At 36.2% G+C, this 27,349-nt stretch overlaps 2 protein-coding genes across 3 annotated transcripts in view; one reads left to right on the forward strand and one right to left on the reverse strand.

Moving 5' to 3' along the window:
- LOC148951506 (protoheme IX farnesyltransferase, mitochondrial-like) overlaps positions 1-3,812 on the forward strand; it is a 164,249-nt gene extending 160,437 nt beyond the window's left edge. For both annotated transcript variants that reach the window (XM_089090302.1, XM_089090301.1), the window contains exon 7: positions 3,611-3,812. In XM_089090302.1, the coding sequence (XP_088946428.1) occupies positions 3,611-3,735 (125 nt within the window). In that variant the 3' untranslated portion in view covers positions 3,736-3,812. The remainder of the gene's footprint in view (positions 1-3,610) is intronic.
- An 8,841-nt stretch (positions 3,813-12,653) lies between these two features.
- The window catches only part of LOC148951507 (cyclin-dependent kinase 10-like), a 34,612-nt gene continuing 19,916 nt past the window's right edge, over positions 12,654-27,349 (reverse strand). The window contains exons 4-6 of the mRNA XM_089091133.1: positions 19,267-19,416; positions 13,339-13,502; positions 12,654-12,794 (exon numbers count right to left, since the gene is read on the reverse strand). Coding sequence (XP_088947259.1) covers positions 12,654-12,794; positions 13,339-13,502; positions 19,267-19,416 — 455 coding nt within the window. The remainder of the gene's footprint in view (positions 12,795-13,338; positions 13,503-19,266; positions 19,417-27,349) is intronic.

Raw genomic sequence — 27,349 nt, forward strand, 5'->3', positions numbered from 1 at the left:
TTAGAAGGTATTTCATCATACTTAATGATACCATGCCAGTCATTGATAGCTGATGTTTCATTGTCCTGAATGTCATAAAACTCCTTTGCCCCTTCAATGAGTTCTTCCTCTCCTTCACCTGATGACGATGGTGAGTAAGGGACCAATGCTCCAACCTATAAATGAAAAATAGTTTATTTTCAAAGTGTTCAAATCATCCCTACTGTTAAAATTTGGATTATTATTGCTTAAAACACGCTTAATAGCATTTGGTTAATTCAACTGAAATCAGACAATTTCCAACTTAAGATATTTACAATCTAAAACATCGCTTTACATAGAAGGCGGCAATTTGTTCAAAAAATAGTTTATTTCAAAGTGTTCAAATCATGGATTTTTGCGGCGCTTTTCGGGCCCTCGGTGCATCCCTGGCCCGCGGCGCATCATTGCGGCGCATCCCTACGGTTCTTCTCTGGCCCGCCGCGCATCCCGCAGCGCTTCCCATAGCGCGTCCCCAACCGGCTTCCTGCCCCCCCCTTTACATAATGCCCGTCAAAAGTTAAAATATTTCTCTCTAATTCCACACAGATTCAGTGAACTCATGAGTTTAATTATTGTAACCTATCGCGCGCGAGTGTTATGATTTCCAGGATTGAACTTCAACAGGTAGGAAAATGCCGAAAACCGCTAACTCGGTTTCCCCTCACTAGAATCTTGGCACGATGTAAGGCTCAGTGCAAATTAGAAAGCTGGTATGTGACAGATGGATAAAATGGAATAAACGCTCTTTTAAAACTCTGTGAAAAATAGTATTCGCAGAGTTTCAAAGGTACCTAAAACTATATGTAATAGTGAAGAGATAGCAACAAAGAAAATAGTAAAGATTAGAAAAAAGAGCGGTTTCTTTGCAATAAAATTACATTTAGATATCTCTGATGGAGGGCAGAGAAAATAATGGTTGGGGGTGAGGGTTTAATATCCCAGAGATATACTTTTACACAATGTTGAAAAATAGTGAAAAGGAAAAAACATTGGAAGAAATAGATTTCTATAAGATATGTAGGAAAAATGCTCAAATTTTCAAATCCTGGCTGCACTTGGGTGCCAGATGGTTTAGGTAGCGCATGTTGGAGGGCGGAGGGACCGGTGACGTTAATTTCTTGTGCAGATTGGGCTGCGGCTTGTACAGTAGGACCTGTGACTTGTGCAGTCGAGCCATGGGCTTGCACAGATGGCTGCACTTGGGCAGGCAGCATGGAGCTGGGGAGTTTCGACCAACGGCCATATTGAACAACTGTTGCTTTTACAGGGACTGCCTCGCCCTCTCTTGCTTTCTTACTAGAAGGTGGGGCACATTCTTCAGTATTCGCGGTACCCCTAGCTCTCTTTACAGCTGGAGGGGCTGAAATACATTCTTCATAATCTGCCCTAAAAAATAGAAAAAATTGGTATCAAAATAATTTGCCCCTTTTTACAGAAAGAAAATTATAATCATCATACGTATAATTCTGTTTAGAAAAGAATTTATCGCATTTCAGTCGAGCAAAAAGTAAAAATTTCGTAAGGCATATATTAGACCTAGAAATCAAATGTTTTTACTATTCAACTTGTAAAAAAAATAAATCATAACAATAAGTAATCTAGAGCCAAAGGATAGGAATCGTTGTTTCTATTTTTACCATTTAGAAAAATATTAAATTTTCCAGTCTATAGACTTTAAATTAAATCGTTAACTCAGCAGCCTATAAACCTATACTTTACAAACAGAGGTTAAAATGCTATTCAAGTTACACATCATATAAGCTTCATGAAACTCCCAAAGACTTTTCTTTCTAGCCTTGCACAGTTTCTTTTCATTTTACAATGATGGCGATAGAATTGAGACATTGCACCCTCCCGCCCCCGGTTTCGTACGTTAATTACAACGTAGCGGTTAGTAGCGCGATCTGGCCCCCTCTCCCCCCGTTTACACAATGTCCTAAATATATTGTTAGAATTTAATTTGAAAATAATATGTTTCACTTCTCCAAAATAGAGCATTACGTTTGTGCTTAATTATCGCATCATAGTGTTTTAATTTTGACGGACGAACAGTTCCTTTGACTTTGGCCACTGCGTTCGTAAACACAGAGGGAAAAGGGGTGATAGCTAATTTTAACCTCGCACTGGAGATTGTGTCAAAACAGAGCTGCATTTTCATTAAAAATTGACAGAAGTCAGTAGACACTTTAAATCACATTAGAGAAAGAATAAATTTATTGAAAAAAGAGAAATATTTCCATTTGCGAGAATTTGGTTGTAAAACAGTGAGGGGGGGGGGGGTTAGGTTTCGAGGGTAAAAAGAATATATTTACGTTTTCCATCGAGTATAAAGATTGTATAGTGATGTTTGTATTGTATGGGGGGGGATTTACCTGAATATACTAGAGGGTGAGCAAGGAAAATAATTTTATTTGAAAATAAAAAACAGGAATTTAACGAAAAGACAATTATTTCCATTTGCGAGAATTTGGTTGTAAAACAGTGAGGGGGGGGGGGGTTAGGTTTCGAGGGTAAAAAGAATATATTTACTTTTTCCATCGAGTAAAAAGATTGTATAGTGATGTTTGTATTGTATGGGGGGGGGATTTACCTGAATATACTGGAGGGTGACCACGGAAAACAATTTTATTTGAAAATAAAAATGTACTTACATTGCAAATTGAAGTTGACATGGCTTCTAATTTTATCAAATTTATCCATTATTTTTTGAACTATGTCAAAATACTTTCTAATAATTGAATCACATTGCATGCCCGTTATAAACGAAATCTCAAGGTTAAATTGTTATGTAAGCAAGCCCTCTGATTGGCTGAGAAGGAAACACGTGATCTAACTGTTTCCTGGAAACTCATAACATTCGCATTTAGCAACACACAAGAAGGAAGTGTCATTGACCTGCCCCCATTAGACTCAATAATCCATTAAAGTGAGAAAGTTTCTGTTTTTTCATTCTCACTGACAAAATCCATAAAAACAGACATAAATGTGAGAAAGTTCCTGTTTTTTTCATTCTCACTGACAAAAACCATAAAACAGACATAAATGTGATAAAGTTCCTGTTTTTTCATTCTCACTGACAAAAACCATAAAAACAGACATAAATGTGAGAAAATTCCTGTTTTTTCATTCTCACTGACAAAAACCATAAAACAGACATAAATGTGAGAAAGTTACTTTTTTTTCATTCTCACTGACAAAAACCATAAAAACATCCATAAAAGTGAGAAAATTCCTGTTTTTTCAAGTGAGAAAAATACTGTTTTTCCATTCTCAGTGAGAAAACCATAAACCACGTGGTTCTATGCCCATATATGGTGCCCCGTCCGGACCTCCTGAGGCATCTCTACTATATATATATATATATATATATATATATATATATATATATATATATATATATATATATATATATATATATATATATATATATATATATATATATATATATATATATATATATATATATATATATATATATATATATATATATATATATATATATATATATATATATATATATATATATATATATATATATATATATATATATATATATATAAATTACTATAATTTAATTCTCCTTTTTCAGGTTATGACTTCTTCAAGCAGCCAACTGTAACCAACGCAAGAAAGCTCTTTAAATACTCATTAATATATTTGCCTTTAATTTATTCTCTAATGCTTGCATGCAAGGGAAAATATTTATATAGGTAAAATGCTGTTTTTGCAATTTAAAGAAAGAAACAATTAAATTTTTGAAACCCAGATTTTCAATTTTGCCTCAAGTTGTGTTATTCTTCTCAGGAGGGAAGGCTATTTAAAAATACAACACTTGTCTAGTTAAAATTCTTTACCGCTCCCCCTGAAAGACATTCGATTCAGTGTAGTTGAAATGTCCAATAACTATGCCTCTTGGGATAACATGACCCCCATAGCCACCGGAGAAAGGGCAGCAACCTCTGAAAGTCGCCCATTGTTACATACATCATTTGTCATTATACAGGCATTTTCGAGGTAGAGGGGGGGGGGGTACAGAGGGATATTTTCAACGAGGAGAACTTATTGTTGGGAGGATAGTGTCCAGGGTTGAAGTGTCCAGGAGAAATTTTAAAAAGGGGGGAATTGCCATAATTCAGGTAAAAAATTCGTTTGATTTGTCTTACTTTCTCTTTTGTGATTTAATTTCATATGTGGAGAAATTCTGGGAGAATTGTCCGGGGAAAATTTTCAGTGGTGTTAGAATTCCCTTGGGGATTTTCTATGGGAGAAATTCTCCATGGGGAGTCATCACCGGGGGGAATTCTCCATGGGAACATTTTTCGCAGGAAAAACTTTCCTTTGAAGGGGGTAGGGGGTTGAGGATTTCCAGAAATTTTTCATGTAGGAGAGTTATCGGCATGACTTGAAAAAAGGATCAGAGATAGAATAAAAAAAAATTAAATTCTTTTTTCAAATGAAAGTATGCAAAAGGAGAATTTTTCAGGCAGAATTATGTGACGAAATTTTTTTGGGGGGATCTGAAGAATTAGCAGCGAGATTAAATTTTTCAGATGGTAATTTCCTGGAGGTAGAAGAATTTTACGCGAAAGTAGTCTTCTTTGGAGGAATTTTTGGTTTGTAGCGCGGGGGGATGTCCCATGCGGGGGAAGGCGGATTTCCAGGTTTAATTTGAAAAATTAATCAGAAAATAAACGCAAAAAAACTTTTTGTTAATGAGTGTAAAGATCAACGTTAGACCATCTAAAGAACAGAAATGTTCCGTATATGAAAGAGGTTGACCTCTCCTCAATACCCCGCTCTTTACACTGAGGTTTCATAAGTCCTAAACAACTTCAGCCTCAATATTTTTCTATGATGTTTCACTTTATTATGCTATGCCTTAGCAGTAGTCACCTTTGAAATAGTAGCTGTAATAGTAGTAGTCGTTGTGGTAGGATTTGTAGCAGTAGTCGTATTAGCAGTAGTAGTAAGAGTAGTAGCAGTAGTGGTATGTACATTTTTCATTTTGGTCTGTTGAAAATTCCCTCTTCAAGCCATGGAAGTTCCAACTTACTAGGCTAAGCTATTCCTAGGATATTTCTCGTGTGCCCTTTTGACAACTGACATGCACCGAGTGTGTTTTGATTTAGTTCAACTTTCGCCTCAATATTTTTCTACGATATTTCACTTTATTATGCTCAGCCTTAGTATTAGTTACCTTAGAAGTAGTAGTTGTAATACCAGAAGTAGCAGTATTTGTACTAAAAGTAATAGTAGTGGTAGAGTAGTAGTAGTAGTAATAGTAGTAGTTGTAGTAGTAGTAGTAGTAGTTGTAGCAGTAGCAGTAGCAATAGCGGTAGTAGTACCAGTAGTAGGAGCAGTGTGCATATATTGCCTTTTGCTTAATTGGTAACTTTCATCATCATTCCTTGAAATTTCCAACTTCATACTAGGTCATTCCGGTCTTTGTGAGAAGCAAAACTGGCCAAACATTTTCAAAGTTGTGTAAAAGTAATTATTTTCATGTTTTGATGATAAAATATCATTCTAGGGCAGCACTAAGGTAGATTGTCATCCCCAGGAACATAGTTTTTTCGACCTTCCAAATATGTTCAACGAGAAAAATATTAAAAATTTTTATCAGATGTCTTTGGGCAAGAAAGTGCACGGGAGGGGTGCCTAATCGATATAGTCCCTCCGAAGTGTATATGAACACCTTTTCCATGTGAAATGCCTCTCTCTAAAAATAAAAAAAATAGAAAAATGAAGCCTTATAGCCTTTAATATAGGTAACGCTGTATCGTTGTTTATGATACCTTCCCAACGTAAACAAGAGCTAGGGGCTTCTTTATTTATCACGAGCCTTACTCTCTGTCTAGGTACCCCGTCCTTCCTGTCTGATTAAAAAAATTCTATATCACCATTTCGTGTTTCTATCCCTGGTATATGAGTTTCTGAAACTCCTAGTAAGTCCAGTTCGACGTTTGAATTTGTCAGTCAAAATGTAAACAGGATAGTCATTTTTTAACGTCATAACATTCCATGTTCAAATTTTCATATTCTTTAAATTACTAAAGTATTTTGGCCTTAGGGAAAGCAATGGTCCCAAAAACAGTGCAGGACCTGGACTAACCCATCTTCTCAAGTCTACGCATAAGCGCTTAAGCCAGCTGAGAACCGGACAGCAAGAAGTCCATGGGACATACAGCTGAATGGAGGCTTTGTGCAATCCTGGACCCATTTTGGGCACAGCAGGGTTTTCAGCAGCTGGCGGCGCTCTTCTATCATCAAGAGTCAAAATTCTGCACATTCATCTTAAACCTATTACCTCCTATTCATTGTATATTCATTCCTAAAAATAGTATCCTACTACGGCGAGCCAGCCCATAGTAGATAAAATAGCTAGGGAGAGGTTTTTCAGACCAAAAACGCTAATTAAAACAGACCAAGCCCAGAAGAATTATTCATTAATCATATGCTGAGTGCCTTTTATTAGTTTGAAAAATACATTAGTAGGGAAGCCCTTTCGACTCCGGAACGTACACTGTGTTGCCATCTATAATTGAGTCTAACGCTGACAGGCTAAAATTTATTCAAGGATTATTGATCGAGTCTAAAGGGTCATTGACCCCTTTTTCAAGGTCGATTAATTTGTTGTTTCTAGGTGTAATGACTCCGGGACGAAGTTTGCACATGCGCATTGAATTCTAAAGGGAACAATGTATTGATCCACTCGAGGGGAACTGGATTTCTGAGAGATTGATTACATAATCTGACGGTGAATTATTGATCGAGTCTAACGGGAACAGGATCACGTGTCTCTTTTTAAGTCAATCAGGAAAGTTACGTAAGGTTTACATCAAAATTTGCCCTTGAGATTTTGTATATAACGGTCATGCGTTGTGGTTAAACTATCATACAGTTTTATGACACCATGGAGAGTACATCTGATATTATTGATTTGGAAACTTTGGCTACAGCGATTTATAATGTGAGTTCTCAAATAACAAATTTTCTAAGTTTATTTCCAAAACAATCATTTTACATAGTCCCCCTCCAGTAAATTCAAATTCAGGTAAATCCCCCCCCCAATACAAACTCCACTATACGTTGTTTATAGTCGATAGAAAGCGTAAAATACACTCTTTTTTACCATGTGAACCTCCCCTTCCCCCTGTTTACGACAGAAATAATTCTCTTTCTTGAAATATTTTATTCTTACCTAAAAGTAACAGCCAACTTCTGTCAATTCGTAGGCACGCTAATTTCCTTTTAGGCCTTCAACCTAACTTTTAGGATTTCCCCAATGATTTAAATAGGGGTAAATATGTCAAATGAACATTCTGTGTTAGTCAATAACACAGATAGCTCGTCTATAGTGAGTTCTGTTTAGTAAATTTTCTTAGTTTATTTCCAAATAAAATCATTTTACATAGTCCCACTCCAGTAAATTCAAATTCAGGGGATATCCCCTCCCCCCACAATACAAACTCCACTATAAAATGTTTATAGTCGATAGAAAGCGTAAAATACACTCTTTTTCACCATGTAACCTCCCGTCCCCCCCCTGTTTACGACTTAAATTCTTTCACTAGAAATAATTCTGTTTTTTGATAACTTCTTGGTTTCCATATTTCTACCTAAAACTTACAGCCAACTTCTGTCAACTCTTAATATACTGACCCTCTTATGACGCTAAACTGCTAAGATTTAAATGGGGATAATTATTGAACCCTTTAAAGTAGATCCTGCTTATTAATTATCATGAATTTGGATAGCAAAGCTCCCGCTGAAAAAAGGATACTTTTCCCCGTCAAATTAAAAACAGTAAATCCTTTTGAATTGCAAGGGGGGTTAAGAAAAAGATACATAGCTACAAGGAGAAGATTTATTGAAGCACAGGCCCTTTTAAATTATATAAACCTTTGACCATAGAGGAATAATGTGTAAATATATGCGTTGCGGCTCTAGGCATGTTTTTAATTTTTTCTCTTAATGATAAAAATAGAATTTCTATGCTTTTAGGGTTTATTTCCAACATGGAGTGTATGTAATTTTTTCTCTTAATGGTAAAAATAGGATTTCTATGCTCTTGGTGTTTATTTCCAACATGGAGTGTATTTAATTTTTCTCTTAATGGTAAAAATAGGAGCATTTCTAACTGTCGAAAATGTTTACTTTTTGCTTTACTGAAAAGGGGGCAGGGGGCTTCTTAGAAGGGGATGAATATACCCGTGATCTATTAAATGACATTGAGAATAAGAAGGAGACCACTAATATCACCAAGGAAATTGAAGACATTGCGTTATAGATTTCAGAAATAAAGTTTCATATATTGATTATTTTCTGAGGCTTAAGGATAGAGGTTTGAGAATTTTAAGAGACTACATTCCCTATTTTAATATATTTATTCAGATGACTACTGACTCAATATGGGTACAACCTGATAACCAAAATTCAGTATTTGTTATGTACCAGAAACTTCACGGAAAATGGACGCCGTTCCTCCTACTGGTAAAGGTTAGGTTAGATCGTTTTCAGACAGGGCAATGCAAATGGGAAAAACATGAAATGGGTTATAAAAGAATAAAATAAAAAGCAATAACCATTGCAATTTAAGGGAAATGAGAGAAGAGGACTCCAGGGGGAAGGAGTGTCTTTAAGGGACGGAGGGCAGTTTTTTGGTCAACAGCTCAACATTAACTTTTTATCAGCTGTTATATTTATAATTTATTTTCGTTGTGCAAAGCAGTAGTTTTCAAGTGTAGATTTAATGTCATCCAACCTCCTTAAATGAAAATGAATTATTCTAAGAAAGTGAGCTGGATTTGTTATAGTTTCAGAAACATTACATATTATTTAATTTAAGCCCTTTTTTTCAGCTATAATAATGTTTGGGGTGATTGACACAGAATATATTGGACTGAAATATTCCTCAACTGGTATTATTTTCGAAGCAGCTTTCTCACTGCTAGATGATCAACGGCGTGAAATTCATAGCTATAAATGGAACGTCAAATACAATATGTATAAGTACGAGAAAAAGAGATGGAGTCCAACATTAAATTTTATAAATCGAAACGTCTTTTACATTAACACCATAAGACCATGGAATGAAAATGGCTATAAAATAAAATATGTTCAAGAGGAAATTCAGGAAATATGCAGTTTTTTTGGTGTGTAAGCAGTATATGTTAAGGGAAACGTGCCAACTGATAAACCCTTACTCGGAAAATGTGATAAAGACATAGCATTATTCAATTTAGAAGACTTCAAATGTGAGAAATACCTGCATTCAGTACATGATCCGGAAGATGAAGTTAGATATTTCGCTCAATGGGTACCAGAAAAGATGCCTGACATACAAAAATGCATTAGATATCCAAAGACCTAAACTCATGTTCCTCCTCATATCAAATGGATTAAGCTATTTTTTTTAAATATGTCAATATGTATTTTTTCAAAATGTTTTTTAATATGTTCAAGTAATAAACATCTTAAGCCTCAGCTGTCTTTATTCACACATTTTTCCAAAGGCTGAATTTAGAATGAGCTTGTACATTTCCTTTTCTACTTTACTGTTTGCCCGAAAGCGTTTATAAACAAAGGTGTCGATAAAAGTCTTCAAGTAGGGTTTCTGACTGAATTGCAGGACCCTATGTATTTTGGTTGAAACCTATGTATCTTGAAACCATTGTTCACCCTCCAGCGCAAAAGCACATGGTGAACAACGCTATTCTCTTTAGGGTCCAGATCTGCAATCAGTTTCTGCTTGGAGGGGGTCCAGTGCATCCCCATATCATCAACCAATGATTGATTGTAGGGGCTCAGTGATTCCTTGGTCACTGGTCGATTGATACGGGGGAAAACAAAATCTTTGACAGAATCATGAAGCGCAAATGGAATGTGACCGTCAATTTCAAAGAACCATCCTTGTGGCCCATTGTCCTCGACGGTGTGAATGTCGGGGATCTCACAAGGATTCTCAATCCATTTATAGCTCCCTCACGGCAAAGAGTAGTGAGACATTGCCGAGGTATACAACGAGTTCATGTCCAAGAAAACTGCATTTGACTTTACACCAGTGTCTTTCCCGCTTGGATCTGTTGTCAAATGCGATCTCCATGAAAAACATACCCACCTTTCAATGACCTTTAAACAAAAAGGTTTTTATATACATAAGTTATAAAGCCAATTTCCTCTTTACTAATCTTCAAAATCAAGTCCATCACCAAATGTGGTGTGGAAAATAATATCCTATATCTAGTCCAAACTCTGAATAGATTTGATCTGTATTTTTACTGACAATATTTAACTGAGTTAAAACGTCACTGGACAAGTATAGCCTACAATACTGCCACCCATTTTTACAATTACCATGATCCCAGGCCTTATTGACAAATTCGTATTCCTCGGCAGGGCATTCACTGTTGGTGAGTGACTTATAGAAAGCTGTAATTGGAGGTAGTTTCTCTTCGCTTAACCGAGCGCCAGAACAGTAATAGTCGTATGCATATACACCTTTACAGGTCAATAGGTCATACATTTGACTGTCTGGAAAGTGCTTTTTAAGCAAAAGAAAACTATCAAAATTGTCGTTTTTCTCAGGTAAAATCCATCGACTCGACGCTTTGGAAAAAAAACTAAAAGAAACGACAAACCTCATTTTATTCAGGCACGTATGCCCACTATTTACTACTTGACCTTTCAGCTCGAGAACAACCAACTTGTCTGCTGAACTGAAGATAATGTTATAGGTAAATGAATTATTTACCCATGGACTATCTCCTCCTCCTCCCTCCCTGTGCATACATGCAAAAGCCGGTAAAATAAATTTTAAATCATAATTTGCATTGTGAATGAAAACCGGAATAAGAAACTGCTGGCTTACATTCACATTGCATGATTGATGTGCTACCCCTCTAAAACTACTACCCCCTGATGATATTTCCTGCCACAAGTGATTTTGGTCTCTGACTTTCCCCTTCCCTCTCTTTTCCCTCTAGTCCCTTTCCCCTTATCGCCCTCTTCAAACTCCCCCTTACAAACCCAGAATATTTTTTGATTTTTAATCACGAGACGATTTTCTGCAGACAATAAGATTGGGTAATGTGTATTTTTCAAACGAGAAATAGCGTCATTTTCAGTGCCAATTAATTTTATCAGTGTCTCGATCATGCACTTACTCTCATCCAACGTTTCAACTATTTCTAACAACTGCAGAGTGTTAGAACTGTCTCTCTTAGCGTGGGCGTAGGAAACTGCAATGGCTCGATGTTCTTTGATTCGATTCGGAAATCGAGGATCTTTCACTTCCACTAGTTTGGCCTCACAATCCACAGAGATTTTATTGCTCTGGAGGAGAGTATTTTGAAAATTTTTAAAACGTAAAATGGTTCTATCCCCTGAAACCGTTTCCACTGACTGATAGCCATGCCGTCTACAATGCTTCACATGATTCCGAAGTTTTAAATCACTAAGAAATCGAGACAGGCATGCTGGACAGTAGAAACGTGTCCCCTTATTCTTACCCTATCCCAAAAGTCTACTGATGTGTGTAATCGAGTTGAAATGGCCAATTGTATTGGGGTCACTAGGTGGTGTGTACAACAGCCAAACCCAGTGCTTTACCAATTCAATTGACGGACCCCTTACTGGAAACACCACCCCCTTCTTTTTGGAACAAGCACCATCCTCAAATTCAGTTTCATATTGAACCACAGTAACGCCGATATTTAAATGGGCATTAGCCCTTTCAAAAATATCAATGGACCTTAGCGTTACTGGGTATTTTCCCTCTAAACATGAAAAATCTACAGTGGGAAAATTGGATCCCTCCTTCCCATATACAGCCCAATATTCTAAATTTTTCTTTGTAGCGTCATCTGCTAGAGGCTGGAAAGCTGATATTAGGAAAGCGTACATGGAACATTTTTGGCCTGTTTCAAAACAGATTCGTTGAAGGCCTTTACAAGTCTCTAAATCGTGATTATATTTTAAAACTATAGCCCTTGGCCCATCTGCCCCCCTCTTAAAATAAAATCTTTTTTAAATTTAGAAATATTAACGCTTAAATTTTCAACAAAAAGAACCACGGACCCACTCCCATTTTCACTATAATTTTCAAGATGCATAATAATATGGCCTACCCAATCCGAAAACACACCCTCAAAATTTTCTAAATGTGAATAGACCACTAGCATCTCGGTATGTACATAATGATGATAAACTTCGCTCTTACCCTCATTTAAATAAAACATCTTTAAAACAATTGAAACCTTAATTTAATCCCTACCCCCCGCCCCACAACTGAATTTGGTTTTCTAATAGTTCCCAAATTCTATCTACATATAAATGGACAATTTCTATAGGGTCAAATACAAAATTACCCCCCATAAGTGAATTAAAAGGGTCCCCAAACATTGCTATGGGTATTGTCAGCCTCCCCCTTCTGTATATTATCACCACCCCTCACCCACATTGTTCAATAATAGGGCTATGGGAAACCATTTCATTAGTTTGAAGTGAGGAAATGTAATCAGTGGGGGGAGGGTTCTCTGTTAATTCTCGGGTAAAATCCTCTAAGAGCTGCAAGGTGTTCAGAATCAAGTCCACCTGCTCAATTGTGCTAGGTTTTACACTAAAATAGTCAGTTAAAAAATCGTCAATATTAACATGAATTTCGTTAACGATACCATGCCAAGACATTTCATTGCTGTAAAACTCACAGGCACATCTTCTTCTCCTCCAACTGATGAGCAGGCGGGAGATGGCGAATATGGAACCGGAGTAACCTATAAAAGAAAATGGCTGATTTTCAAAGTGTCTAAATCACCCTATTTTTAAAATTGGATTATTATTTACATGTGCTTAGTAGCATTTGGTGTTTTTACTCTATATATTCTGAAAGTTCTGACACAATATAATATATTTAAATGACAATGTTGGTTTTTTTAAAATAATTCCAAAAAGTTTCATAATGAAACTCTATATATTATTTGGAAAAAAAATACAACTCGTTCCGATTGAAAATTGTTTTTAAGAAATTTGTAGAGGCAAGATTAACCTTTCGTTTATAACGTAATAGAAACTACCATTTACCCTACCATGAGCAGAAAATAGTGCCGTTTTGGCTTCACTAATCTAATTCGACAGGGTGAATGCATGCACTTGACATGATTCAAAAGGGAGAACATAATATTTCCTTTTGGGAGAAAAATGCCTTTTAATATCTCTGACACACTTTTACAGTGTTGAAAAATGGCGAAATGAAAAAAGTTGGAAGAAATAGATAGATATTTCTATAACCAGGTAGAAACTAGAGGTAAAAATGCTTACATTCACAAATTCTGACTGGACTTGAGTGCCGGATGGGCCTGATAGCACGTGTTGGAGGGCAACCTCCTGGTCTTGTGCAGGCCGGGCAGTTCTTGAAGGCCCTGGCAAAGCATGATGGGGGGCAACCTCCTGACCTCGTGCAGGCGGGGCAGTTCTTGAAGGCCCTGGGCAATGCATGATGGGGGGCAACCTCCTGACCTTTTGCAGGCGGGGCAGTTCTTGAAAGCCCTGGCAAAGCATGATGGGGGGCAACCTCCTGACCTTGTGCAGGTAGGGCAGTTCTTGAAGGCCCTGGCAATGCATGATGGGGGGCAACCTCCTGACCTTTGTACAGGCGGGGCAGTTCTTGAAGACCCTGGCAAAGCATGATGAGGGGTAACCTCCTGATCTTGAGTAGACGGGGCTGAGGCATTATGAGAAGCCACCCACTCTCTTTTCAATTTTCTGCCAGGTTGCAGAGGTTTGCACTGGGGCTGCAAGGGTGGCAAATAGCCAAATCTCGGACGCATCCAAATTTCAGACACGAATATAATCCCTTTGGAATCTAAATAAAATTGGTTGAACGGTGGTGTCAATAAAAATCAAGTAAAAATCATATAATTTAGCGCATGATTGGCTGCTAAATTATGTGTTAAGTATGTTAAATTAAAGACTGGTTTCATTCACTAAATCTTTAGAGTTAAAATAATGCCTTGACAGTGAATAGTAAAGGGTATAGCAATGAGGATTCTGGAAATCATTTCTCCCATATTGAAAGTAATTTTGAATGCTTACCAGAGCCAAGCCTGATTTCAAATCAATGATTAAACTCAAAGATTAGTAGACAGGCTGCTATTATTTCAAATAGGTGCCGTTGCGAGACAGCAAATTTCCAGAACACTAATATAAACTAATATAAAAAGGAGAAAGCAATTCTCCTTCCTGGCAGGTTAGAATGGCAAGGTGTGCATGACGAAATTCTTGTTGGAGTATTTTTTTTATCAGCGCTACAGAGTAACGAAAATCCCGGAAGGGGGAGGTTTGACCGGTCACAAATTGCAAGAGAAAAGTTTCTTTGACTACCCGGCACTCGGCAAGCTTCTATATATATAGATTCTCACTGTCACTTGTCTTCTAAACACGGACAAATTGAGCCTTTTCTTGATGCCATGACACCCAAATGGATCTTAAATTAGAAGTGGTGCCTTTGTGAAATTACATTTTTTTTTATTGGACCTTTAACTTTTGCATCGGCTTGTCTTTTGTCATTATGAAACACAAAAAGTTCTTTTTCTCCCAACGATTTATCTAGTCCAGGTTTTTTATTTTCAAAGGTATGGAAGGCATTGACGACCACCTTTGTTTCTTTTAATTGTTCGGGTGGTGTGACAAAAACTTCTTCTTTAACCTTTGCTTGTCTATTGTCATTATAAAAGACGTATCGCCGAACCTTTTGTTTCTTTTAATTGTTCAGGTGGTGGGACAAAAACTTCTTTTTCTTCCAACGATTTATCCAGTCCATATTTATGATTTTCAGAAGTATGGTAGGTATTGATAATCTTATCCATGTCAAAATCCAAAACCCAATGATCATCATCGCTATCATTTTCAATTTGTTTGGTTCGTTACACTTCGGCTTATGTTTCGTCAATATGAAATACGTATCGCCGAACCTCGTTTTGTTTTAGCAAAGGTATGGGGCACGCGGCAGGCTTCTATATATAGATTCTCACTGTCGCTCTTCTTCTAAACACAGACAATCTTAGCATTTCGTTGATATCGTGAGGTACAAATTGACCATAAATCATAATTTGTGCCGTTTCTAAAATAAATTTTGTTTTTTTGGACCTTTAACTTTTACCTCGGCTTGTCTTTTGTCATTATGAAAGACAAATCGCCGAACCTTTATTTCTTTCAATGGTTCAGGTGGTGAGACAAAAACTTCTATTTCTTCCAACGATTTATCCAGTTCATATTTTTGATTTTCAGAAGCATGGTAGGTATTGATGACCTTATCCCTGTCACAATCCAAAACCCAATCATCATCACTATCATTTTCAATTTGTTTGGTTCGTTACACCCCGGCTTATCTTTCTTCATGATGAAATACGTATCGCCGAACCTTCGCTTATTTTAACAAAGGTATGGGGCACGCGGCAGGCTTCATTATATAGATTCTCACTGTCGTTTGTGTTCTAAACGCAGACAAATTTAGCCTTTTCTTGTTTTAACTAGGGCCAAATTGACCATAAATTAGAAGGGGTGTCTTTGAATAATTACTTTTTTTTATTGGACCTTTAACTTTTGCCTCGGCTTGTCTTTTGTCATTATGAAAGACATATCGCCGAACATTTGATTCTTTCAATTGTTCAGGTGGTGGGATAAAAAATTCTTTTTCTTCTAACGATTTATCTAGTCCAGGTTTTTGATTTTACAAGATATGGAAGGCATTGATGACCATCTTTGTTTCTTTTAGTTGTTCAGGTTGTGCTACAAAACTTCTTCTTTTGCCTTGGCTGTTGCGTTGGAAACTCAACAATCTTATTTATGCTATGCATGGCATAATATAAGAAAATACTTATATGGTCCCATATATGATGTCATAAGAAATGCTTATATCATGTACTAACATAGTACTTGACGTCATTTGCGAAAACTAAAATTTAGGCTCCTAACAATTTTTCTTAAACTTCTGACCTATCTAGATCGTTTTTTTACGCGAAAACATCCCTAGATACCAACTTTCCCGAAAATATATGGAGCCATTTTCGAGAAATAGAATAAATATATTTGTCAATGTCCGATGTGCACAATTTACAATGGTAAATATTTTTTAAATGCTTTTTAGTTCTTCTACTTTTATGTACTTTTATGCACAGGTAAATATTTTTTAGTGCATTGCAAGTCACACTATCTTTACTTAAATTAAGAAATCTCTTGATCTTTGTCTAGATCAGTCCCTTTAGAGACTTTATTTTTGGCTTGTACGTGTGTTCCGGTCATTTACATAGTTCTTAAGGAGGCCATTTCCTCATCTTCCGCCCGAGATCTTCCCCACCAAAATATTGCCATGCCTCACTAAGGGGGGGGTTGTGTCCCGCGTTAGGAAAAACAGATCTAAAGCAAGCATTAAACTGGGAAAATATAACAACATTGTTGCAATTTGTTTTATTTGTATTTGCTTACTGTAATTTTTAGTTTTATGAATTTTATACATTTTTATACATTGAGACATTGAATCAATGTATAAAATTCCCAAAACTAAAAATTACAATAAGCAGATAAAAATAAAACAAATTGTAACCATGTTGTTATATTTTCCCAGTGCTTTGACTGCTTGCTGTAGATCTGTTATTCTTAATGTGGGACCCCGCCCCCCCCCTTAGTGAGGCATGGCAATATTTTGGTGGGTCATCCTCAGGACGTTCACTCTTCGGCTGATCATACTCTCGAGCCTTAATTTGGAAAAAAAAAAATGTCATGTGAATGACCTCGCATTCATATCATTTAACGAGCAAAAAAGGATACATTTTAGTATTGCAACTGTAGAAAAATCGCACTTTATTAAATATTTAAGTCACTATGGGCTAGAATTCGTTGTTTAATATAAACTAATTGTTCAAACCAAGGGATTGTATGGTTCTTGTATAAGATTTTCGGCCAAGTAAGACCCGAATCTCAGAGAATCAGGCAGCTAAGCCAGTCAAATATGGCAGCATACCCAAGAATGTGTTTTAGTTTATTATTTCAGTAACTATGGGCCAGAGTTCTTTCTTTATTATAATACATCTGATACTATTTTTAGGAGTTATGGGCTGTTGTATTTCTTAGTATGGGACATGATTATCTCTTACTAGGTTGCTAGCTACCGCTGCAACCCTAATTGCTACCTAACGCTGCAACCCTAATTCAGATTAGTCTTGTCAAGTTTGATGGTCCAGGTTTTTCATTTTTAGGAATTTTTACAAGATAATTACACACAGAAAAAGCGTATAGCTTTTTCTTAGTTGGAATAGTAAAGACGACCCACCGACGAATCAGGCAGTGAAATTAGTGGAATATGGCACCATAGCCCAGAGAAGCAGCTTTTCGAAATACGCTTGTGTTGTATTATTTTATCAAATCCTTTTTGTTCAAGCCAAGGAACTGTAAGTTTTCATCATGAGGGATCGGCCAAGGCAGTTCCAAAGGTGTACTTTGGGTTTTGATCCGACACCTCTTTAAGGCATTTGGACCATTTTGTGCTATTCTCGGAAACATTTGTCTTTTATTAGGTTTTAGCTATTACTGCAACCACGAATTGTCCAACTCCATCGGCTGCGAAATTTCATTCTTATAGTCTTCTATCAGGTAACGGAATGGCGTCATAATGCGTCAGAAATCGACCCGAAAGACTAGGGTTGGCGATTACGTGACGGACGCCTCACTCCGATCATGACAGACATTGGACCTGCTCCACCTCATCTGCTAAATGTGATTTGTTGCAGCTGAACGCGTTCCAACTGTGACAGTTTACGCTGTAGTTGCCGAAAAATGGATTGTCTTGTACACTTGCTTGCAAAGAATGCCAATAAAGATGTTGTTGTTGATAACAATGAAGAAGACGATGTTTAGTACAAATCAATGATCTTCTCATTTTTAGTTCAATCAAAACCGTAATTATCTTTTGCTTTGATTACCGAAGTTACCTGATTTGTTTCATTGTTTACATTTAGTTTTGTCTTATGTTTCTACCATATAGTCGAAGTAAATCTGCCCATGTACTCCGAAGGCCCGATGCATTGTATTCCCTGCGGTGAAAACACTGCAGAAAAGCAAGATACGAATCTAATACCAGGTTTTTTGAAACCATCGAATCAAAAAACCTTGGGTGCAACATTTTGACCAGCCATATCGCAAAACTCCAGGATACTGTTTCCCCCTCTCCCTCCCCCCCCCCTAAAGGGAAAATAGAACCAAATCCAGCGATAAAACAGCATAACTTTCTTTTTTCGTTTCCCCACGCAGAAAAAGAGCAGACGTGAAGTTCAAGCGCACAATAAATCTGCCCCTAAATTTTTACAATTCCCCCCCCTTTACCCTGTTTTTTACCCTCTTCAGCCCAGGAGATTTTTGAGGACTTTGATATGTTGTACATAATTTTTTCTCTACAAGACAGTGTAAAACTCTTTTACACTGCAATTTTGTCCCAGAGTTTCGTAGATTTACTGGACTAAGAATATTTGTCGTATAGTTGAATTCAAGACTTGTTTAACTTTTTAGCGTAAGCATACGAGCATCTTTTTTACGTTTTCAAAAGCTTCCACGTATATTACTCGTATACATAAATCAAAGTCCTTAGCAGCTAAATTATATAAAAGTTAATATGTAAAAGTTCAATTTAACTATATTCGTATCCTCTCAATCTTTGGAATAAATTTTAATTCAATGAAAATTTTCCCATTAAACGTCATTTGAGGACTTATAAAATTCTTCGCGCTTTTCAACTTTACTAGAAGTGACAGCATTATTAAAAAATCATAATATCTATGGGAACAAATTTAGCACGCCTATAGGACACAACACGAAATCAAACAGTTCGTGGTAACGAACTGTAAGTAAGGAACGACCCGGCTCAATGGTAGCCGAAACTCTAGAAAACGGGTTTTTGATACCAATAGATACATCAAAAGAATCAGATTTCAATGCTGAATTCAAATATATTTGCATTCCTCGCCTCCCTCCTCAACGCCTCGCTCTTTACGCTAGAGTTTGAATTTCTCACAACTCTTATTTTTTAAAACAATAAAAAACTTTATATTAAATAGCGAGGCGTTGAGGAGGGGACAGCCCCTTTCATATACGGGATAATTTCTGTTCGTTTTATGTTTTAACGTCGTTCCTTACTTTCAGTTAAAAAAAAACTTGTTTTTTTATTTAATTTTTAAGAGGAAAGGAATGGGTCCTTACCCAATATGCATCCTGCAGCCCACATGTCAATACCTGTAGTATGAGTTTTAGATTGAAAAAGCAACTCGGGAGCTCTGTACCACAATGTCACAACATTTGGAGTCATTGGGCACTCTGGTGCGTTAATGTTTCGTGCCAAACCAAAGTCAGCTAAAAATGTAAAAACATATTTGGTTAGTTATAAATTACAGAAAACAAGTAACTGTAAATTTGGAGGTTGTACTAGAAAGCAAAAAACGGACCACTTGAACAAAAAAAAAGAAAAAGTCTCTTTTTACTGCCTTAATATCACACTGGAGAACCAATTAAGTTAAAAAAAAAGCTGGTGTTACGTGGCTTTCATTCCCAACATCCACTTAAGGATAATGTAATTGGCGTACTTACAAAAATACGCCACAAACGTAAACCAGTTAAATTAAAGCGTACTTTGCACCATGGAAAAATAAAAAAATAATTTCCCTTTTCCTCTTTTCATTTCTAAACTTAAGAATTTATATTTAAAATCGAAATCCTCTGATAAAAAGTTCGTTCAAATGAATAATTAGATAGGTAAATTTTCAAATAAATAAAAAAAGACAAAAAAAGAAAAAAAATTAATAACAGGGAGCAGACACCAAACCCCGGATTTAACTATGACAAATTCATACGCAAGTCATAGGTTAAAGACAGCAAACTCAATTGTAAATATAGAAAACTTAGTATTAGTGCAAAGCAAACCATTTTCCTTATTCCCAAAGGGCTAATGCCCCACATTAGTCAATTCCCCGCCCCCCTTCGACCGGGCCTCCCTCGTTCTGCTTCAGAAAAATCACCCTTCTGCCCCCAATAAAACAGTATATCGAAAGATACATAAGGACTTTCGTCCTCTATACAGTAAGCATGTTAAATACATGAGATCCCCCCTTTCCTCGTTATTCATCTTAGGACTGTTTAATGTTTAACTTGCAAATGTAGTTTTTTTCATTAAATTGTGTTTTGTAGGTTTATACATGCAAGGGTTACTTACATATATTCCATTAAGAGTGCAACGACAGAAAATGTGGACAGAGTGGTTTCAGATGGGTGGCATTCAAACAGAGCGGCTTCAGATGAATTAACATAAGATAAAACGAGTTTTTGCTCACTACTTTGACCTTAGGTGGGTTGGTACTGCGACGATTTTCTAGTAACATCAAATGAAACCTTTTCTTAAGGGTTCATTATGAGAAGTTATTTTCAATAGGAATCAAAACTAATAACATATCAGTTCCTTCACAATGTTTTAAATTTGGTCTTCTGACTGGAACAACCAAGCCCCTAAATATTAAGCAAACATTAAAAACTTAACTTTTTCTATCTAATTAAAAAAACATATAAAAAAAGAGCAGGATGACGCTTCCTACAAAACTGGAGGTCTTTATTCCATATACAGTAACCACATACCCAAGAAGTAATCTTACAATATTGACTAACCTTATAACAAAACAAAAATTGCAAGAAGAGAGAAACGAGGACAATAATAGCCAGTGAAAAACAGAAGAAAAAAATTATGCAAATAAAAGTTCAAAGGACAATACAAAAACCAAACCTCAAATAAACATTATTTTGAAACTATTTATGAAACTACGTATGATCAACCATCCTCGGTGCAGAATGATAAAAAAAAAATACAGATAAAGTCCAAAGGACAATATAGAAATTAAACCTGAAAATAAATACTATTTTGAAACTATTCAAACTTGTTTAAAATATTATAGAAACTTGGTAATGTCCAAGATTTTAAAAAAAAAAAAAAATAAAAACATTTCTAGGAATCCAATTCAGGTTGTCACCTGAACCGGGTGACAACTACAATAGGCTGAGGCTTAACAATTTCTTAGAAATTTTCCAAGAAGAAAAAAACGAAACTTTCAAGTAAAAAAAAAAAAAGAAAAAAAAAAAGAAAAACGCTGTTTGTCGTTTAAGCCTGGAACCTGATAATTTCTTTTGTTATACCATAGTATTATTAAATTGTATGGTACTGATTTGGACCAACAAGAAATACTGTTCTTGGGCTATATAAGCCTTAAGTTGCGCTAATGCAAGGTTAAATACTGTTCTTGGGCTATATCAATATTTGACCTGCCGTGCATGTGGTTGAGTGGATAGTTCTAAGGTACAGGATTTGTATTGTAAAAAAAAAAACTTGTAAAAGAAGGTAAATACCTAAATATTTCAGTCGTCCTATCCCTTTTTTCAAAGAAAAGGTCCCGTGGAAGGTCTAAAAATGTCAAAAAGAAGGGCTAAATCTCAGCAAGTGGAAACACTAGCTTTGTTAAAATTCATTTCCAAACGTTTTGATGTTGCTTTTATGTAGCGATAGACCAAGCGAAAGTAAAGTGGGCAGTTTTAAGGACTTGAATTTGTCTTAATCGTATATAGTCATAAGGTATATAGTATATAATCTCTGTGTATAGTCATAAGGTTATAAGGGCTATGGGCTATATTATAAGGGCTAAGGTATATAGGCTCTGTATATAGTCATAAGGTTATAAGGGCTATAAAGGGTTTATAAGGATCTATAAAGGGTCTATAAGGATAACACCCATTGAAAAATAGAAGAAAAAACTATGCAATTATTTCGGTTGAGACCTATAGAAACCAAGTTAATGCTTCTATAATTGTCACACTTACTCTTATCAGTCTAATAAATAGGGGTTTAATTGATTTTTCCAAAAATCGCTAGGTACTTAAGGGCTATAAAGGGTTTATAAGGATCTATAAAGGGTCTATAAGGATAACAGCCATTGAAAAATAGAAGAAAAAACTATGCAATTATTTCGGTTGAGACCTATAGAAACCAAGTTAATGCTTCTATAATTGTCACACTTACTCTTATCAGCAGTAGTAAAGCATTAATAGATATCACGAGTGATTGCGTAATAAGCCTTACCACGGGCCAGGCATCTATATATTTGAACCCTACGCCTAGGGCATAGATATGTATGTAGGTTTTCAACGAATTGGGGTTACCAGGATCATTTGCAAAGAGGTATCATTTCTATAGTAATTTGAAAAATCATATGGAATTTGCTTGAAGGTATATACTTTGCGTACGTGCCCGTACCAAACAGGTTTTTCTGGTAGTCCTATTCTACAGATCATTACACCTTTTGGCAAGAGGAACGATTATAGCTTGTTTGGTGATTATGATTTTAATAAAATGACTAGTTTTCTTTACAGTTCATCTTAGTGAGAGAATTGAATTCAAAGAGAATAGTTTTTATTTGCAAGGATATTAGTGAAAAAAAAAAAATGAGTGGTGCATTTACATTATTGGAGATTAATGATGGAACCGACAGCAGCAGCAGCAGCGATATACGAGTACCTAATGTAGCTGTGGAAATAACCGCTGGGTGTAGACTATGTCTTGAATGGTACATTATGTATGCAAGATATGTGATATCATTAAGCAAATTTAAGCACGAGGAACAACGATGTTTTGATTGAAAAGTAATTATTGTGAATATAAATAAGCTTTACTCTGCATTAGATATCACATCGAAATATATTGATGAGAACACAATACATCTGTGATTATCATAGTTGTAATTTTTCTTAATAAAAATGTTTTTAAATCAGTGATTTTTTTTATTTATATAGTATACTTGCGTATATTTCATAGATTATAAAAAATAAATTCTGATTAGTCTGAAGTTGGTTGTGAGAGAGATAGGACAAAAAAAAAAATGGATAGATTCGAGAAAGATCGAATCATGAGGAATATATTTATTATGGACAAACGTTTGATTCTAGATGATGATTTTATAGAGTTGTCCAGTCAAGGTAAGATATTTTCTAAGTGGATGTTTATCTATTTAGTGAAATATGATTCTTCATCATTAGACTATTTTATGAGACTTCTATATAGTGGCCTAAATGTATTTTCACAGTTTAATGATTTATTGATCTCGACACGACAAAATGATATTGTGGATATGCTTTTAAACATTAGTTTATAAATTTAATACTTTTTTTTTCATAATAAAGATGGTGCTCAAGGATTATTTACTCCTCTCTCTATATCACAGGCAATTTTTTTTGTTGCTAGCTCAGTTTCATTGTCGCAGTGAGAGAGATAACACTTGACAAAATGTACCATACATGTCCGGTCTGTATTTACACACAGGTCCGCTGGTCATCCTGTGAGACTTGCACAATGATTGAGGAGTATGATGAAAAGTGTGGATTATGCAACCCGTGTAAATTGCACAGAGGATATGTTATACAAATTAATGGTTGTAATTCCTGTCTTGAAGAGGTGTGTGACTCTCATCCTAGAGGCCACCTATGCTCCAATTGTCATTATGATAAGTGCAAGCAGTGGGAGAGTACATATCCCGGTATGATTGGAAAGAATCCTAACCGTGATTTTAGTTTATTGCTACGAGATTAGTATCGTCGTGGTTTTAGATTGTTCTGGGAGGAGGAACCGGGTCAACGATTCAACTGTTGGAACAAAAAAAGAATATGGTTTATAAGTCATAGTTGTTAAGACAATGGGTGTTATGATTATAAGCCCACTGATTTTTATTTGGCATTGACGGAATGTGATTCGACACTTGAGGACACTGTTTGTGAAATTGCTTCAAATAGACAAATTGAAACATGTGAATTCTATAGAATGAATGAGAATAGTATCATTGACTATACAAATAGATATGACAAGAGTAAAGTCACACTCTACTGTAGAAAATGTGACCCTGACATTGCACTACATCAGGATCAGTATACTGTGAATTCAGATAATCTACCCGCACTAGTTGTTGTCGACAAATACCTAGTAGTGGATGAAATCTAAAGAGTAGAAAAGTCGTTTTTATCATGTATATAATTTTTTTTTTATTAATAAAAAATTTAACATAAATATTTATAAAAATTTATTATTAGGGCACTAAAATCAAAATTAAATAAACATGTAAGTATATTATCCACAAGAAAGTCGTTTAATTGAGGTAAGTCAATGTAGATGTCGAGAAACTGCTTGTAGGTGTAGCCACGACATTTGAACATGAAAAAGAGTAGTGCATGAAAGCCACAAGTCTTAGTCGCTAAATCCTGTACTCTTCGTTGATTTTGAATAATGGTTTTCCCACTGCTTTCAATAAAGTTGCTGATGTATGGTGTGTAGAATTTATACGATAGGCCAAAAGGATCAAAAAATTCAATATTCTTCGCTGTTTGAAAGATGCATAGCCAATGGCCGGTCTTCAAAGTTGATGGACTGCTATTAACAATGATTAGGGTATTGTTAACACTTGGAATTTTTTCAATGAAGTCCGAAGGTATGCAATAGGACTTGTACTGGGACATGTATGGATCCATACTAAATACGTTGATTATTTGATTTGTGTTCATGGTGCTAGGTCTAGTAGAACACTACCGTCGGGCGTGATTTCCCAATAGGTTTCAAATTGACTCAGTGATACTAGCGTGATACTCTCAGTCAGAGCATTGGCAAATGTACACTCTAAACGTACAGTCCCAGTTCGTACTATGGTCATATCGTGTGTGCCTGACAAATCCAAAACAATAACCCCATGATTTTTTGAAAACATTGAATCGGTTATTCCATTTTCAAATAGTTGAGTCATGATCTAGGGATTGCATGGTCAACTCGTACAGAGTTCTATAGGAATGTTTGTCAAATGACAGAGTGTACAGTGGAATACCATTCACTTTGCACACAATGCTAGATAGACCGAAAAAATTTAAATCATGGGGGGATTCAGTCCAGGATCCAACGGCACTGCCACTCCTCACAAAGGCCAAAGCCACTTTTGATGGGATTTCTCCATTGATAAATGATGAATAGCTATAGCGAAGAGAACCGGTGGCAATGTGACGTTGATTGGTGATTGTTTGGGGGACAAGAAGTTTAATGTTGCTACCATTGGCTCTTAGCTTTTCCACTGCCAATGCAACAGAGCTCAAAACCTGTTGTTTTCGGACGTGGAGAATTGCCGATGTGATAATGACATTTGAATCGGGTGCTGCAGGAAGTGTTTTTCACAAAATGATATTTTATGGGGCCAGCTGCAACTTTATGTCAATCTTGACATTGGGGGTAGCCATTGGGATATATTGAATATCTCGTGATTTAATTTTCCAACTAGATGATACTCCTGGGTCACTGCAGTAGTCAACTCACCGTCAGTATCAACACCTGTTTGATATTCATAGCCCAGCGATTGTCCTCTCATCTCCTTGTACGCCTTTGGCGTCATCATCATAAATTGTATGTAGCTCGCATAGTTGGATAAATTATTGCTAGTGCTCACCAATGTTCCATTAATAAATACATTAATTTGTTTGAATAGGTTGTGTAGAATACAGGTTTCATAGGAGAGACCATCGCAGGCATTTGGAGTTGTATTATCTGACTTTTTCTTCACCACAACATTTAAATCAATAAATGTTGATGACAAATCAATGAAATAGTCTTCATTGGAAAATATTTGAAAGTGTATATTTTCCGAGAGGGGTTGTGGAGGGTGAAATTGTTCTTAGTAGCCATACTTGATACTGACATCAACATTTTCAGCGTTAAAAAGATTCAATGAGGAACTGATTGATGGATATGATTCCTTGTGGGGGAGATAAGCAATCTTAAGAGAAGAAATCCTTCTTTGATCTAACAATCTTTTTCTTTTTCTTCTTCTTCTTCTGCTGCTTATTGGACTTCGTTGTTTTAGTCCTCAACGTCCTTGTTGATGTCCTTTGCTTCCTGCCTGGCTGGAGACTGATGAGTGAATGAAGTGAAAGCATCCTTTTCAATCCCTCCCCATTTTGTCGAGATTTTAATTGTTCACCAACGGCTCTTGCTGAAGATCTAATATTTTCTTTAACACTCTACTTGAAATTCTTGCCTGACCCCTAGTCATGACGTGTTGAGGCAGCAAACGTCGATGCAGCAGGTCAAAGATCTATTCTGGCACGGGGTAGTACAGACCAACCTAACCTCGCACACAAGCTCCCAAGACCGTAGCCAGACCTTGTAGTACGCCCCTTGTAGTAGTCCAATCCATTGCCTATTTGACGTGGACTCAAAGCACCAACATAACAGTCAATATCGGGACAGACAAATGGAGTTCTTCTATTGTTCATTTTTTAGGTTATTGTACCGTCGTTGTCGTTTACAATGGGTCGAAAATGAAATGTAATCACTGCTAAGCCTTTTGAAAGTGCTATTGGATCACCCAATTAAGTTCTTAGTGTTAACTGACAGAGTTCCAGATAGGAAGTGTTTACGGGAACATACTGAAGATGCTTTATATTGTAGTGGTGAATGTGTTCTTGATTGGTTTTTCGTTCAAGAACTCGTAGGAGGGCAACGTTTGAATTACCAACCCGAGATGTTTACACAAATGAAGCTTAGAGAAATATACAATTTTCCGTGGAGAAGCTGGGTTCATAGTCTGCATAGATAACATGGTCACTAAAACTGAAATTTTATGTCTTAATAATACGGTTTTTAAAAACAATAACCTCACGTAAATTCTCATTGAGGAAAATTCTTTAATTCTCAAATGGATTGGTAATATAAATTCTCCTTTGTTCCGTCGAGTAATTGAAAGTGAAACCGCCTTTTTTTCGACTTGCAATTTTTTTTGTTGATAACTCGAAACAGTTCATGCATGGTATTGTATTCCCTGTAGGGGAAGTTAGCAATAGGGTACTGATTAGAATCAAAAGTTGCCATTGAACCTTCATCACCGAATTCAAACGGTCGTATTTTTATTTCATATTCACGATCCTTTCTCAGGATGTCATAGGTATTTTTGAGAATACAGTCGACATGAGCCACTTCATACGCACCGTCAAATTTGATGGCAGGGCAGAGTTTTGTCCAAAAATCACTTGCCGTATTCAAGTCATTGTAGAGAGGATCGGAAACGTTGGACATGAATGTTACATATAAATCATGGGGCATTGTCAATATCTTCAACACCGATCCAAGAATCAAAATCAGAGTTGTATCCTAGCCAGCGAACAAGTAACTGTTTCTTACCCCCGCGAGTACGTGTCTTTAATATCTTTTCAATTTGATAGATTTCACTGACAT

Source organism: Artemia sp. Qi Xiang Cuo, chromosome 6 (assembly GCF_049724085.1).
Source record: "Artemia sp. Qi Xiang Cuo chromosome 6, ASM4972408v1, whole genome shotgun sequence".
Taxonomy (NCBI): Eukaryota; Metazoa; Arthropoda; class Branchiopoda; order Anostraca; family Artemiidae; genus Artemia; species Artemia sp. Qi Xiang Cuo.